The 17,966-nt window shown below is 38.8% G+C and overlaps 1 protein-coding gene across 3 annotated transcripts in view; it reads right to left on the minus strand.

Moving 5' to 3' along the window:
• Positions 1–4,354: 4,354 nt before the first annotated feature.
• LOC137047445 (RNA-binding motif, single-stranded-interacting protein 3-like) overlaps positions 4,355–17,966 on the minus strand; it is a 58,767-nt gene continuing 45,155 nt past the window's right edge. For 2 of the 3 annotated variants that reach the window (XM_067425084.1, XM_067425083.1), the window contains exons 9-14: positions 16,979–17,075; positions 16,127–16,177; positions 15,442–15,540; positions 9,509–9,589; positions 8,485–8,606; positions 4,355–6,001 (exon numbers count right to left, since the gene is read on the minus strand). In XM_067425084.1, the coding sequence (XP_067281185.1) occupies positions 5,998–6,001; positions 8,485–8,606; positions 9,509–9,589; positions 15,442–15,540; positions 16,127–16,177; positions 16,979–17,075 (454 nt within the window). In that variant the 3' untranslated portion in view covers positions 4,355–5,997. The remainder of the gene's footprint in view (positions 6,002–8,484; positions 8,607–9,508; positions 9,590–15,441; positions 15,541–16,126; positions 16,178–16,978; positions 17,076–17,966) is intronic. The other variant, XM_067425082.1, reaches the window with a different exon arrangement.

The following is a 17,966-nucleotide window of genomic DNA, read 5'->3' on the forward strand; positions in this document are numbered from 1 at the left end:
GCTCTCGTTTGAAACGTTTCTCGAGGGTTAACGAGCTCTCGTTTGAAACGTTTCTCGAGGGTTAACGAGCTCTCGTTTGAAACGTTTCTCGAGGGTTAACGAGCTCTCGTTTGATACTTTCTTCAGGGTTAACAAGCTCTCGTTTTAGGCGTTTATCGAGGGTTAACAAGCTCTCGTTTTAGACCTTTCTCGAGGGTTAACGAGCTCTCGTTTGATACTTTCTTCAGGGTTAACAAGCTCTCGTTTTAGGCGTTTCTCGAGGGTTAACGAGCTCTCGTTTGAAACGTTTCTCGAGGGTTAACGAGCTCTCGTTTGAAACGTTTCTCGAGGGTTAACGAGCTCTCGTTTGAAACGTTTCTCGAGGGTTAACGAGCTCTCGTTTGATACTTTCTTCAGGGTTAACAAGCTCTCGTTTTAGGCGTTTATCGAGGGTTAACAAGCTCTCGTTTTAGACCTTTCTCGAGGGTTAACGAGCTCTCGTTTGATACTTTCTTCAGGGTTAACAAGCTCTCGTTTTAGGCGTTTATCGAGGGTTAACAAGCTCTCGTTTTAGACCTTTCTCGAGGGTTAACGAGCTCTCGTTTGAAACGTTTCTCGAGGGTTAACGAGCTCTCGTTTGAAACGTTTCTCGAGGGTTAACGAGCTCTCGTTTGAAACGTTTCTCGAGGGTTAACGAGCTCTCGTTTGAAACGTTTCTCGAGGGTTAACGAGCTCTCGTTTGAAACGTTTCTCGAGGGTTAACGAGCTCTCGTTTGAAACGTTTCTCGAGGGTTAACGAGCTCTCGTTTGAAACGTTTCTCGAGGGTTAACGAGCTCTCGTTTGAAACGTTTCTCGAGGGTTAACGAGCTCTCGTTTGAAACGTTTCTCGAGGGTTAACGAGCTCTCGTTTTAGACCTTTCTCGGAGGGTAAAGGTACTGTTGTTTCACCATTTTTAAGTTCGTTGAGGTTGTGTTCCCACATAGTTAGCACGTTTGGATAGCTTGAATGACTGTCAATTGTTAAATGTCAATGTCGTCCCGCTTGTTTATTTCGAACCGGAAGACGCGCCCACTTTTGACGCAAGTGTTCATGGGGCGTAGGAAACTTGTGGATAGTGCCGTTATATTTTTGGCCGTGAAGCGTTTTCTCACAAATAACGAAAAATTCTGTGTTTGGTGCGGAAAGAGTTAAAGATGTCTGGCCCGTTCCGGATGAACGGCAGGTTAACGAGCTCTTGTTGGAAACGTTTCTCGAGGGTTAACGAGCTCTCGTTTGAAACGTTTCTCGAGGGTTAACGAGCTCTCATTTGAAACGTTTCTTGAGGGTTAACAAGCTCTCGTTTGAAACGTTTCTCGAGGGTTAACGAGCTCTCGTTTGAAACGTTTCTTCAGGGTTAACGAGCTCTTGTTTGGGACTTTTCTCGAGGGTTAACGAGCTCTCGTTTGAAACGTTTCTCGAGGGTTAACGAGCTCTCGTTTGATACTTTCTTCAGGGTTAACAAGCTCTCGTTTTAGGCATTTATCGAGGGTTAACAAGCTCTCGTTTTAGACCTTTCTCGAGGGTTAACGAGCTCTCGTTTGAAACGTTTCTCGAGGGTTAACGAGCTCTCGTTTGAAACGTTTCTCGAGGGTTAACAAGCTCTCGTTTGAAACGTTTCTCGAGGGTTAACGAGCTCTCGTTTGAAACGTTTCTCGAGGGTTAACGAGCTCTCGTTTGATACTTTCTTCAGGGTTAACAAGCTCTCGTTTTAGGCGTTTATCGAGGGTTAACAAGCTCTCGTTTTAGACCTTTCTCGAGGGTTAACGAGCTTTCGTTTGAAACGTTTCTCGAGGGTTAACGAGCTTTCGTTTGAAACGTTTCTCGAGGGTTAACGAGCTCTCGTTTTAGACCTTTCTCGAGGGTTAACGAGCTCTCGTTTGAAACGTTTCTCGAGGGTTAACGAGCTCTCGTTTGATACTTTCTTCAGGGTTAACAAGCTCTCGTTTTAGGCGTTTATCGAGGGTTAACAAGCTCTCGTTTTAGACCTTTCTCGAGGGTTAACGAGCTCTCGTTTGAAACGTTTCTCGAGGGTTAACGAGCTCTCGTTTGAAACGTTTCTCGAGGGTTAACGAGCTCTCGTTTGAAACGTTTCTCGAGGGTTAACGAGCTCTCGTTTGAAACGTTTCTCGAGGGTTAACGAGCTCTCGTTTGAAACGTTTCTCGAGGGTTAACGAGCTCTCGTTTGAAACGTTTCTCGAGGGTTAACGAGCTCTCGTTTGAAACGTTTCTCGAGGGTTAACGAGCTCTCGTTTGATACTTTCTTCAGGGTTAACAAGCTCTCGTTTTAGGCGTTTATCGAGGGTTAACAAGCTCTCGTTTTAGACCTTTCTCGAGGGTTAACGAGCTCTCGTTTGATACTTTCTTCAGGGTTAACAAGCTCTCGTTTTAGGCGTTTCTCGAGGGTTAACGAGCTCTCGTTTGAAACGTTTCTCGAGGGTTAACGAGCTCTCGTTTGAAACGTTTCTCGAGGGTTAACGAGCTCTCGTTTGAAACGTTTCTCGAGGGTTAACGAGCTCTCGTTTGATACTTTCTTCAGGGTTAACAAGCTCTCGTTTTAGGCGTTTCTCGAGGGTTAACAAGCTCTCGTTTTAGACCTTTCTCGAGGGTTAACGAGCTCTCGTTTGAAACGTTTCTCGAGGGTTAACGAGCTCTCGTTTGAAACGTTTCTCGAGGGTTAACGAGCTCTCGTTTGAAACGTTTCTCGAGGGTTAACGAGCTCTCGTTTGAAACGTTTCTCGAGGGTTAACGAGCTCTCGTTTGAAACGTTTCTCGAGGGTTAACGAGCTCTCGTTTGAAACGTTTCTCGAGGGTTAACGAGCTCTCGTTTGAAACGTTTCTCGAGGGTTAACGAGCTCTCGTTTTAGACCTTTCTCGAGGGTTAACGAGCTCTCGTTTGATACTTTCTTCAGGGTTAACAAGCTCTCGTTTTAGGCGTTTATCGAGGGTTAACAAGCTCTCGTTTTAGACCTTTCTCGAGGGTTAACGAGCTCTCGTTTGAAACGTTTCTCGAGGGTTAACGAGCTCTCGTTTGAAACGTTTCTCGAGGGTTAACGAGCTCTCGTTTGAAACGTTTCTCGAGGGTTAACGAGCTCTCGTTTGAAACGTTTCTCGAGGGTTAACGAGCTCTCGTTTGAAACGTTTCTCGAGGGTTAACGAGCTCTCGTTTGAAACGTTTCTCGAGGGTTAACGAGCTCTCGTTTGAAACGTTTCTCGAGGGTTAACGAGCTCTCGTTTGATACTTTCTTCAGGGTTAACAAGCTCTCGTTTTAGGCGTTTATCGAGGGTTAACAAGCTCTCGTTTTAGACCTTTCTCGAGGGTTAACGAGCTCTCGTTTGATACTTTCTTCAGGGTTAACAAGCTCTCGTTTTAGGCGTTTATCGAGGGTTAACAAGCTCTCGTTTTAGACCTTTCTCGAGGGTTAACGAGCTCTCGTTTGAAACGTTTCTCGAGGGTTAACGAGCTCTCGTTTGAAACGTTTCTCGAGGGTTAACGAGCTCTCGTTTGAAACGTTTCTCGAGGGTTAACGAGCTCTCGTTTGAAACGTTTCTCGAGGGTTAACGAGCTTTCGTTTGAAACGTTTCTCGAGGGTTAACGAGCTCTCGTTTGAAACGTTTCTCGAGGGTTAACGAGCTCTCGTTTGAAACGTTTCTCGAGGGTTAACGAGCTCTCGTTTGAAACGTTTCTCGAGGGTTAACGAGCTCTCGTTTGATACTTTCTTCAGGGTTAACAAGCTCTCGTTTTAGGCGTTTATCGAGGGTTAACAAGCTCTCGTTTTAGACCTTTCTCGAGGGTTAACGAGCTCTCGTTTGATACTTTCTTCAGGGTTAACAAGCTCTCGTTTTAGGCGTTTATCGAGGGTTAACAAGCTCTCGTTTTAGACCTTTCTCGAGGGTTAACGAGCTCTCGTTTGAAACGTTTATCGAGGGTTAAAAAGCTCTCGTTTTAGACCTTTCTCGAGGGTTAACGAGCTCTCGTTTGAAACGTTTCTCGAGGGTTAACGAGCTCTCGTTTGAAATGTTTCTCGAGGGTTAACGAGCTCTCGTTTTAGACGTTTCTCGAGGGTTAACGAGGTCTCGTTTTAGATGTTTCTCGAGGGTTAACGAGCTCTCGTTTGAGACGTTTCTCGAGGGTTAACAAGCTCTCGTTTGAAACGTTTCTCGAGGGTTAACGAGCTCTCATTTGAGACGTTTCTTGAGGGTTAACGAGGTCTCGTTTGAAACGTTTCTCGAGGGTTAACAAGCTCTTGTTTGAGACGTTTCTCTAGGGTCAACGAGCTCTCGTTTTAGACGTTTCTCAAGGGTTAACAAGCTCTCGTTTAAAACGTTTCTCGAGGGTTAACGAGCTCTCGATTTAGACGTTTCTCGAGGGTTTACAAGCTCTCGTTTTAAACGTTTCTCGAGGGTTAACAAGCTCTCGATTTAGACGTTTCTCGAGGGTTAACGAGCTCTCGTTTCAGACGTTTTTCGAGGGTTAACGAGCTCTCGTTCTGAAGAAGAAGCAACACCAACCCCATTCTGAGCAGATGTCTCATTTACTGCAGCTCATGACTGTACAGAAATCATATAAAACAATAATCTTTTGGTTACCACAATGAAAATATTCAAATTAAAAACCATAATGTTTAAAAAACAATAGCAGCTCTAGAAACATCATCATCAGAGCAAAAGTTTCTTCATCTTTGGTTTAGAAACGAGCACACAAAACGACAGCAACTATTTCTTCTATTGCTTTAGACGGATGGAGTTCAGCCTCCGCTTTCCTTACACTTTAATCTTTATTTCTCATTATTATCTGAAGCAAAGCAGGCTAAAACATTAAAGTTCATTAAAAATGATCCAAACGTATAAAACAAAATAAAAAAGCATGTTTGTAACGTCAGCAAACTGCTGTACTTTGTTCCTCTTTGTGTAAAGTAATGCGAGTAAAAATGCAATCCATTCAGGAAAATGATAATTACCTTATGTTTCTTCAAACGAAGAAAACTGTGATATCTCCACACATCAGATATTACACTAAACACAAGTGACATTCGTGTAGAAATTCAACAGAATATGAAGGTGCTATAGCTTAATATCTGAGGAAGACCGTGTTTTTCTTCTTCTTCTTCTTCTTCTCATAATCATATCCACTCAATATTTTCATATTTAGGAACTCTCTGAAGAAGCTTCTGTCCGACAGACAAAAACAAAAATGGTGAAATAGTCCTCATCACCCGCCGAGTCCTTCAGTTGCTTCAGCCCAGCAGGAAATAAGTCTGTGTGTGTGTATGTGTGTGTGTGGTGCAGAGGTAACCTGACGTCCATCATGAATCCTTGTGTGTGTGTGTATGTGTGTGTGTGTGTGTTTGTGTGTGTGCGTGTGTGTCTGGTGCCGATGTAATCCGAAGTCCATCATGTATCTGTGTGTGTCTGTTGTGTGTGTGTGTGTGTGTGTGTGGACATGTTTTTGCGACATATAAGGATATAAATGTGTATAATGCCATGGGTATGACACAGGTATTACAGGAGAGGGTGAAATATGAGGACATTACCCATGGCCCCACTTTTTGTGATGGGTAGGTTTAGGGCCTGTGTGTGTGTGTGTGTGTGTGTTGGGTAGGTTCCGGGGCAGTGTAAGGGGATAGAAAATACGGTTTGTACAGTATAAAACCATTACGCCTATGGAATGTCCCCATATGTCACAAAAACAAACGTGTGTGTGTGTGTGTGATGTCGAGAGTACCTGAAGTCCATCATGAGTCTGTGTGTGTGTGTATATGGTACCGAGGTCATCTGAAGTCCATCATAAGTCTGTGTGTGTGTGTGTGTGTGTGTGTGTGTGTGTGTATGTATGATACCGAGGTCACCTGAAGTCCATCATGAGTCCGTGTGTGTGTGTGTTTGTGTGTGTTGCCGAGGTCACCTGAAGTCCACATGTTCAGAGTGTGTGATTCTCCATCAGAGTTTGCCGCTGATGTCCATTCAGCTCTTCTGGATGCTATCTGACAACGACAGACACACGAGACACGATTAATGCGTCTACAGCTGGAATGTAATGTGAATTTCCCATGCATTCGCCTGAACAGATCGAGAGTTTAAACAGAGATAAATGAACACTTTACAGTAACGCTCGTTAACTTTACTTAATGCATTAGATATCATGAACAGGTATTTATTATTAACAGCATTTATTAATATATTACATTTATATTAATGCATTACAAAAACATTCCAGCATTTATTTAATGTTTTAATATATAATATTAAAGCTTATATATACATATACTTTTAAATTTTTACATTTCATGTTTGTATATTTAATTATTTTAACCATTAAACAATTACATAAATATATAATTACATAAATATATAATATAATATTCAAAAGGGTTAGTTCACCCAAATATGAAAATAAGCCCATGATTTACTCGCCCTCAAGTCATCCAAGATGTATGGACAGATGCACTTTTATGATGGACAGATGCACTTTTATGATGGACAGATGCACTTTTATGATGGACAGATGCACTTTTATGATGGATAGATGCACTTTTATGATGGACAGATGCACTTTTATGATGGACAGATGCACTTTTATGATGGACAGATGCACTTTTATGATGGACAGATGCACTTTTATGATGGACAGATGCACTTTTATGATGGATAGATGCACTTTTATGATGGACAGATGCACTTTTATGATGGACAGATGCACTTTTATGATGGATAGATGCACTTTTATGATGGACAGATGCACTTTTATGATGGACAGATGCACTTTTATGATGGACAGATGCACTTTTATGATGGACAGATGCACTTTTATGATGGACAGATGCACTTTTATGATGGACAGATGCACTTTTATGATGGACAGATGCACTTTTATGATGGATAGATGCACATTTATGATGGACAGATGCACTTTTATGATGGACAGATGCACTTTTATGATGGACAGATGCACTTTTATGATGATAGATGCACTTTTATGATGGATAGATGCACTTTTATGATGGACGGGTGCACTTTTATGATGGACAGATGCACTTTTATGATGGACGGATGCACTTTTATGATGGACGGATGCACTTTTATGATGGACAGATGCACTTTTATGATGGACAGATGCACTTTTATGATGGACAGATGCTCTTTTATGATGGACAGATACACTTTTATGATGGACAGATGCACTTTTATGATGGACGGGTGCACTTTTATGATGGACAGGTGCACTTTTATGATGGACGGATGCACTTTTATGATGGACGGATGCACTTTTATGATGGACGGATGCACTTTTATGATGGACAGATGCACTTTTATGATGGACAGATGCACTTTTATGATGGATAGATGCACTTTTATGATGGATAGATGCACTTTTATGATGGACAGATGCACTTTTATGATGGATAGATGCACTTTTATGATGGACGGGTGCACTTTTATGATGGACAGATGCACTTTTATGATGGACGGATGCACTTTTATGATGGACGGATGCACTTTTATGATGGACAGATGCACTTTTATGATGGACAGATGCTCTTTTATGATGGACAGATACACTTTTATGATGGACAGATGCACTTTTATGATGGACGGGTGCACTTTTATGATGGACAGGTGCACTTTTATGATGGACGGATGCACTTTTATGATGGACGGATGCACTTTTATGATGGACGGATGCACTTTTATGATGGACAGATGCACTTTTATGATGGACAGATGCACTTTTATGATGGACAGATACACTTTTACGATGGATGGATACACTTTTATGATGGATAGATGCACTTTTATGATGGACAGATGCTCTTTTATGATGGACAGATGCACTTTTATGATGGACAGATGCACTTTTATGATGGACAGATGCTCTTTTATGATGGACAGATGCACTTTTATGATGGACAGATGCACTTTTATGATGGACAGATGCACTTTTATGATGGATGGATGGATGCACTTTTATGATGGACGGATGCACTTTTATGATGGATAGATGCACTTTTATGATGGACAGATGCTCTTTTATGATGGACAGATGCACTTTTATGATGGACAGATGCACTTTTATGATGGACAGATGCACTTTTATGATGGACAGATGCACTTTTATGATGGACAGATGCACTTTTATGATGGATAGATGCACTTTTATGATGGATAGATGCACTTTTATGGGCTTCACAAATGAACCAACTAATCTCTGCCATTATAAAACTTGGCCAGGATATTTATTAATATAACTCAGATTGTATTCGTCTGAAATAAGAATGTCATATACATCTAGGATGACTTGAGGGCGAGTAAATCATGGGCTAATTTTAATTTTTGGGTGAACTAACCCTTTAATATCTACATATACTCACAGTTTCGTAACTATTATAGTTTTGACGTTTAAAACTGATAAAATGCCTGTATGTTTGGCCAGTCGACTGTAGGTTGAAGTGAAGTGTGTAGTGCGCACTTAGACTGGTAGGAGCAGGTTTGAATAAGCTCACTGGTTTCCACGGTGATCTGTTGCTGTGCTACGGGGATGTCATGTGACGAGAGAGCCACCGTCTGTGGAGGACCTTCTGTTAATGCACCCTGAGAACAGGAAGTGACATCATCATTCAGGAATGCACAGGTAGGTTCAGGTATTTAGTAGGGCTGCATGGTTAATCACAATAAACCCAAAATCACAATATGGCTTAGTGTGATGATAAAATCATAAAGGCTGCGGTTTTATTTAATAACTATATAATCTGAGTGTTTCACAGTGAAGCGTGGCGCTGTGTTCATTTACACATGAGCTTCACAAAGGATGCTGCTCTACTCAAACTCATATTAAACTACTCTTAAGTACTGTCATTTTACAGTTATACTGTAATAATAATAACTAGAATGATTATTATTGAATTTAAATTGCTATATAATGACAATTTTGGACCGAATAGTGCAGCCCTACTAACAATTTTACAGTTACACTTTAAAATACTATAAAATTATTATTATTATTATTATTTTTATTATATTATCTTGCTCAACTCAATGTTTTATTTTACAGAGAAATATAAAAATATAAATACATTTTTTGTTTCATATTTTTATTAAGTAATAATACAAATTATTTTATTAGCTGGATATTGAAATATAATGACAAAATGTTTGGCCAAATATAGTTGTGTTAAATTTTAGTTGTACTGTAAAATAAAAGTATAACCATAACTACAAATATATGTATAAACAGTGGAATATTGAATATTAGTATTTAATTTATGTAATAACAATAACAAAAGAATTAAAATAATAACAATAATTATTATCATTATTATTATAGTCATATTAATATTGGGCTAAACAGTGCAACCTAAAGAACAAGCACAGCTAACCTGTAGGGTTTTTTTTCCCTTTCTTTTTTCACAATTGCATTTTTTATCAGAAAATTTCACAATTAGATATATTTTTTTAATTTAACACTCACCGCTAATGAAGTGTGTGTGATTTACCTCAACAGGAAGTGCTGACAGAGGGGCCGGTGTTAACTGATGGATGAATGTTCCTTGCACAGGAGCCGGAGCCGTAATGAGCTGAAACACACAGAACACACACACACATGCAGTTCACCCGCTCTCCTGCAGAGGGCGCCGACTGATCGAGAGATTCAGAATCAGATCAACCTGTCCTTCCTGTGTTTTATTAGCCTGTATATAGTCCTCTAAATAGTCCAGTATATAGGCCTGTATATAGTCCTCTAAATAGTCCAGTATATAGGCCCGTATATAGTCCTTTAAATAGTCCAGTATATAGGATTGTATACAGTCATCTAAATAGTCCAGTATATAGGCCTGTATATAGTCATCTAAATAGTCCAGTATATAGGCCTGTATATAGTAATCTAAATAATCCAGTATATAGTCCTCTAAATAGTCCAGCATATAGGCCTGTATATAGTCATCTAAATAATCCAGTATATAGGCCTGTATATAGTCATCTAAATAGTCCAGTATATAGGCCTGTATATAGTCATCTAAATAATCCAGTATATAGGCCTGTATATAGTCATCTAAATAGTCCAGTATATAGGCCTGTATATAGTAATCTAAATAATCCAGTATATAGTCCTCTAAATAGTCCAGTATATAGGCCTGTATATAGTCATCTAAATAATCCAGTATATAGGCCTGTATATAGTCATCTAAATAGTCCACTATATAGGCCTGTATATAGTCATCTAAATAGTCCAGTATACAGGCCTGTATATAGTCATCTAAATAGTCCAGTATATAGGCCTGTATATAGTCCTTTAAATAGTCCAGTATATAGGACTGTATATAGTCCTCTAAAGAGTCCAGTATATAGGCCTGTATATAGTCATCTAAATAGTCCAGTATATAGTCATCTAAATAGTCCAGTATATATAGGCCTGTATATAGTCCTTTAAATAGTCCAGTATATAGGCCTGTATACAGTCATCTAAATAGTCCAGTATATAGGCCTGTATATAGTCATCTAAATAGTCCAGTATACAGGCCTGTATATAGTCCTTTAAATAGTCCAGTATAAAGGCCTGTATATAGTCCTTTAAATAGTCCAGTATATAGGCCTGTATACAGTCATCTAAATAGTCCAGTATATAGGCCTGTATATAGTCATCTAAATAGTCCAGTATATAGGCCTGTATATAGTCCTCTAAATAGTCCAGTAAATAGGCCTGTATATAGTCATCTAAATAGTCCAGTATATAGGCCTGTATATAGTAATCTAAATAATCCAGTATATAGTCCTCTAAATAGTCCAGTATATAGGCCTGTATATAGTCATCTAAATAATCCAGTATATAGGCCTGTATATAGTCATCTAAATAGTCCAGTATATAGGCCTGTATATAGTCATCTAAATAGTCCAGTATATAGGCCTGTATATAGTCATCTAAATAGTCCAGTATATAGGCCTGTATATAGTCATCTAAATAGTCCAGTATATAGGCCTGTATATAGTCATCTAAATAGTCCAGTATATAGGACTGTATATAGTCCTCTAAATAGTCCAGTATATAGGCCTGTATATAGTCATCTAAATAGTCCAGTATATAGTCATCTAAATAGTCCAGTATATAGGCCTGTATATAGTCCTCTAAATAGTCCAGTATATAGGCCTGTATATAGTCCTTTAAATAGTCCAGTATATAGGCCTGTATATAGTCCTTTAAATAGTCCAGTATATAGGCCTGTATATAGTCCTCTAAATAGTCCAGTATATAGGCCTGTATATAGTCCAGTATATAGGCCTGTATATAGTCATCTAAATAGTCCAGTATATAGGCCTGTATATAGTCATCTAAATAGTCCAGTATATAGGCCTGTATATAGTCATCTAAATAATCCAGTATATAGGCCTGTATATAGTCATCTAAATAGTCCAGTATATAGGCCTGTATATAGTAATCTAAATAATCCAGTATATAGTCCTCTAAATAGTCCAGTATATAGGCCTGTATATAGTCATCTAAATAATCCAGTATATAGGCCTGTATATAGTCATCTAAATAGTCCACTATATAGGCCTGTATATAGTCATCTAAATAGTCCAGTATACAGGCCTGTATATAGTCATCTAAATAGTCCAGTATATAGGCCTGTATATAGTCCTTTAAATAGTCCAGTATATAGGACTGTATATAGTCCTCTAAAGAGTCCAGTATATAGGCCTGTATATAGTCATCTAAATAGTCCAGTATATAGTCATCTAAATAGTCCAGTATATATAGGCCTGTATATAGTCCTTTAAATAGTCCAGTATATAGGCCTGTATACAGTCATCTAAATAGTCCAGTATATAGGCCTGTATATAGTCATCTAAATAGTCCAGTATACAGGCCTGTATATAGTCCTTTAAATAGTCCAGTATAAAGGCCTGTATATAGTCCTTTAAATAGTCCAGTATATAGGCCTGTATACAGTCATCTAAATAGTCCAGTATATAGGCCTGTATATAGTCATCTAAATAGTCCAGTATATAGGCCTGTATATAGTCCTCTAAATAGTCCAGTAAATAGGCCTGTATATAGTCATCTAAATAGTCCAGTATATAGGCCTGTATATAGTAATCTAAATAATCCAGTATATAGTCCTCTAAATAGTCCAGTATATAGGCCTGTATATAGTCATCTAAATAATCCAGTATATAGGCCTGTATATAGTCATCTAAATAGTCCAGTATATAGGCCTGTATATAGTCATCTAAATAGTCCAGTATATAGGCCTGTATATAGTCATCTAAATAGTCCAGTATATAGGCCTGTATATAGTCATCTAAATAGTCCAGTATATAGGCCTGTATATAGTCATCTAAATAGTCCAGTATATAGGACTGTATATAGTCCGATAAATAGTCCAGTATATAGGCCTGTATATAGTCATCTAAATAGTCCAGTATATAGTCATCTAAATAGTCCAGTATATAGGCCTGTATATAGTCCTCTAAATAGTCCAGTATATAGGCCTGTATATAGTCCTTTAAATAGTCCAGTATATAGGCCTGTATATAGTCCTTTAAATAGTCCAGTATATAGGCCTGTATATAGTCCTCTAAATAGTCCAGTATATAGGCCTGTATATAGTCCAGTATATAGGCCTGTATATAGTCATCTAAATAGTCCAGTATATAGGCCTGTATATAGTCATCTAAATAGTCCAGTATATAGGCCTGTATATAGTCCTTTAAATAGTCCAGTATATAGGCCTGTATATAGTCCTCTAAATAGTCCAGTATATAGGCCTGTATATAGTCCTCTAAATAGTCCAGTATATAGGCCTGTATATAGTCCTCTAAATAGTCCAGTATATAGGCCTGTATATAGTCCTCTAAATAGTCCAGTATATAGGCCTGTATATAGTCCTCTAAATAGTCCAGTATATAGGCCTGTATATAGTCCTCTAAATAGTCCAGTATATAGGCCTGTATATAGTCCTTTAAATAGTCCAGTATATAGGCCTGTATATAGTCCTCTAAATAGTCCAGTATATAGGCCTGTATATAGTCCTCTAAATAGTCCAGTATATAGGCCTGTATATAGTCCTTTAAATAGTCCAGTATATAGGCCTGTATATAGTCCTCTAAATAGTCCAGTATATAGGCCTGTATATAGTCATCTAAATAGTCCAGTATATAGGCCTGTATATAGTCCTTTAAATAGTCCAGTATATAGGCCTGTATATAGTCATCTAAATAGTCCAGTATATAGGCCTGTATATAGTCCTTTAAATAGTCCAGTATATAGGCCTGTATATAGTCCTTTAAATAGTCCAGTATATAGGCCTTTATATAGTCCTTTAAATAGTCCAGTATATAGGCCTGTATATAGTCCTCTAAATAGTCCAGTATATAGGCCTGTATATAGTCATCTAAATAGTCCAGTATATAGGCCTGTATATAGTCCTTTAAATAGTCCAGTATATAGGCCTGTATATAGTCATCTAAATAGTCCAGTATATAGGCCTGTATATAGTCCTCTAAATAGTCCAGTATATAGGACTGTATATAGTCCTCTAAATAGTCCAGTTTATAGGCCTGTATATAGTCATCTAAATAGTCCAGTATATAGGCCTGTATATAGTCCTCTAAATAGTCCAGTATATAGGCCTGTATATAGTCATCTAAATAGTCCAGTATATAGGACTGTATATAGTCCTCTAAATAGTCCAGTATATAGGCCTGTATATAGTCATCTAAATAGTCCAGTATATAGTCATCTAAATAGTCCAGTATATAGGCCTGTATATAGTCCTCTAAATAGTCCAGTATATAGGCCTGTATATAGTCCTTTAAATAGTCCAGTATATAGGCCTGTATATAGTCCTTTAAATAGTCCAGTATATAGGCCTGTATATAGTCCTCTAAATAGTCCAGTATATAGGCCTGTATATAGTCATCTAAATAGTCCAGTATATAGGCCTGTATATAGTCATCTAAATAGTCCAGTATATAGGCCTGTATATAGTCCTTTAAATAGTCCAGTATATAGGCCTGTATATAGTCCTCTAAATAGTCCAGTATATAGGCCTGTATATAGTCCTCTAAATAGTCCAGTATATAGGCCTGTATATAGTCCTCTAAATAGTCCAGTATATAGGCCTGTATATAGTCCTCTAAATAGTCCAGTATATAGGCCTGTATATAGTCCTCTAAATGGTCCAGTATATAGGCCTGTATATAGTCCTCTAAATAGTCCAGTATATAGGCCTGTATATAGTCCTCTAAATAGTCCAGTATATAGGCCTGTATATAGTCCTTTAAATAGTCCAGTATATAGGCCTGTATATAGTCCTCTAAATAGTCCAGTATATAGGCCTGTATATAGTCCTCTAAATAGTCCAGTATATAGGCCTGTATATAGTCCTTTAAATAGTCCAGTATATAGGCCTGTATATAGTCCTCTAAATAGTCCAGTATATAGGCCTGTATATAGTCATCTAAATAGTCCAGTATATAGGCCTGTATATAGTCCTTTAAATAGTCCAGTATATAGGCCTGTATATAGTCCTCTAAATAGTCCAGTATATAGGCCTGTATATAGTCATCTAAATAGTCCAGTATATAGGCCTGTATATAGTCCTTTAAATAGTCCAGTATATAGGCCTGTATATAGTCCTCTAAATAGTCCAGTATATAGGCCTGTATATAGTCCTTTAAATAGTCCAGTATATAGGCCTGTATATAGTCCTTTAAATAGTCTAGTATATAGGCCTGTATATAGTCCTCTAAATAGTCCAGTATATAGGCCAGTATATAGTCCTCTAAATAGTCCAGTATATAGGCCTGTATATAGTCCTCTAAATAGTCCAGTATATAGGCCTGTATATAGTCCTCTAAATAGTCCAGTATATAGGCCTGTATATAGTCCTCTAAATAGTCCAGTATATAGGCCAGTATATAGTCCTTTAAATAGTCCAGTATATAGGCCTGTATATAGTCCTCTAAATAGTCCAGTATATAGGCCTGTATATAGTCATCTAAATAGTCCAGTATATAGGCCTGTATATAGTCCTTTAAATAGTCCAGTATATAGGCCTGTATATAGTCCTTTAAATAGTCCAGTATATAGGCCTGTATATAGTCCTCTAAATAGTCCAGTATATAGGCCTGTATATAGTCATCTAAATAGTCCAGTATATAGGCCTGTATATAGTCCTTTAAATAGTCCAGTATATAGGCCTGTATATAGTCATCTAAATAGTCCAGTATATAGGCCTGTATATAGTCCAGTATATAGTCCTGCATTCAGTCCTGGCATATAGTTAGGTCTATAGTCTGGCTCATATTCTGACCACGTAGACTGTTTGACTGACATGGACCAAACACAGACGATGTTTTTATGTAGCATTAGGCGTTGAGTAAATCTGAAATCAGAGCAGACATGACCAATAACATATAAACTCACATTAGCAGCCGATCCCAGTGTGAGCTGGTTCATCTGTTGTGTTAGTGGAGTCATCATGGCCGCTGGTGTGTGATCGAGTCCTGGAGTGATGACCGCTCCCTATGGACACACAGATCAATGCGACTGTTGGCAGGTTTTTTACAACTTGGTTTTATCGATTGAGTTTGAGTTGTGTAAAAATAAATGAAACTTCACCAAAGAACACACTGATATTGATATAGTGAATATAAATGTTGATTATGGCTGGATGATTCCATATTGTGCGGCCGATCTGGAACGATTCATCTGTCTGGCTTTAGTTCGCTGACAGAATGTGAGCTGAATGAAGTCAATCAATGATGTTAACACTCAAGAAACAGCATGAGAAACATGGCAAAGAACAAGTCTGAATCAGCAGAGAGTGTGTGTATCTTATGATGTGTCTGTCAAACACACTCATGTGAAACACACAAACAACCTTCATGTGAAAAATACACAGGAATGCAATGTTCTCACAATCACATCAGAAATGATGTGATGATACTAGTGATACTAGTCCACTGGTTTCTTGCACCAAAAACAGTCACAATTTAGTTTTTCAATATCATGTACAGCCTCTCTAATGCTTAAAATTAAATAGCTGTGCTACTGTGCCTTTAAGGCTCGTGCGTGTAACGGGTCATTAGAGAAGAAAGGTCAAACTTACTGTTGGTTGCATGACATACTGCTGTTGGGGCATCCATGCCGTACTCTGAACCTGGGAGGAAAAGAAAACACACTTTACATAGATATGAATTGCTTAATTTTAACATATTGTTGCTTAATTAGTGGTGCAGATTTGCATTTGGTGTGAACAGACAGGAGAACAGAAGCCGATGCGCCTCTGCTCTGATACTGATAAATCAATCTGAGAGTGATGGATTACAGCTCTCTTTCTCATCTGACAGCGCCTTTCTTCTTCTCACCTTCTCTCATTTGTTAGTGAAATTATCCTGTGCAGTATTGCCATCAGAGCAACAACTGAATCCGCAGACAGTCGATTCCTCACACACAGAGACGTTCATGAAGACTGTGGAGAGGATGGCGTCTGTCCCTGATCATGTTCATTACATGAAGCCAAACGTATTTCAGTGCTGTAAGACTCCATTATTCATGCTGCTGATGGTCTCATACTGCAGAGACTGTGTGTTTGATACACGTGAAACACACACACACACACACACACACACACACGTTCCCCATATGTTTTTTGACATATGGGGACATTCAATAGGCATAATGGTTTTTATACTGTCAAAACTTGTTTTTATCCCCTTACACTGCCCCTAAACCTACCCATCACAGGAAACATTCTGGATTTTTACTTTCTAAAAAAAAACTCCTCCTGTGTGATTTATAAGCATTTTGAAAAGTGGGGCCATGGGTAATGTCCTCATATTTCACCCTCTCCTGTAATACCTGTGTCACACCCATGGCATTATACACATTTGTGTCCTCATATGTCATAAAACATGCCCCCCCCCCCACACACACACACACACACACACACACTCCTCACCTGATAAGTTGACACAGGTGATGTGGTGATGAATGGAGTGATAGACGCCTGCGCGATCATCCGGTTAGTAGTGATGCTATATGGAGAAGAGTAGAACCTGCAGAGACACAGACAGGTTGCATATATTAATGATAATATATACAGTATGTGATGTATAATGGCATACAGTATATATGGATCGGACTTGTTTGTTCGGCTCATCCCACAGATGCTCAAATGGATTGAGATCTGGGGAATTTGGAGGCCGAGTCGACTCCTCAAACCATTCCTGAAGCATTTGTGCTTTGTGTCAGGAGCATTATCCTGCTGGAAGAGCCACAGCCACCAGAATACCGTTTCCATGAAAGGCTGAACATGGTCTCAGCAATGCTTAGGTAGGTGGAGCGTGTCAAAGTAACATCCACATGGATGGAGGACCCAAGGTTTCCCAGCAGAACATTGGCCAAAGCATCACACTGCCTCCGCCGGCTCGCCTTCCTCCCATAGTGCATCCTTCTGGAGCAGTTTGAGCTCCAGTAGCTCGTCTGTTTGATCGGACCCCACGGGCCAGCCTTCGCTCCCCACGTACATCAATGAGCCTTGGCCGCCCATGACCCTGTGGCCGGTTCTCCACTGGTCCTTCCTTGGAGCACTTTTGATAGATACTGACCACTGCAGACCGGGAACAGCCCACAAGAGCTGCAGTTTTGGAGATGCTCTGACCCAGTCGTCTAGCCGTCACAATCTGGCCCTTGTCAAACTCGCTCAAATCCTTACGCTTGCCCATTTCTCCTGCTTCTAACACATCGCCTAATATATCCCACCCACTAACATCAGTCTGTGATGAAGAGATGTGTTATTCAGTGTTATTCATAATGTTATGCCTTATCGGTATATATTATATATATATATATATATATATATATATATATATATATATATATATATATATATATATATATATATATATATATACCGATGAGGCATAACATTATGAATAACTATATAT

This window comes from Pseudorasbora parva, chromosome 19, assembly GCF_024679245.1.
Source record: "Pseudorasbora parva isolate DD20220531a chromosome 19, ASM2467924v1, whole genome shotgun sequence".
Classification (NCBI taxonomy): Eukaryota; Metazoa; Chordata; class Actinopteri; order Cypriniformes; family Gobionidae; genus Pseudorasbora; species Pseudorasbora parva.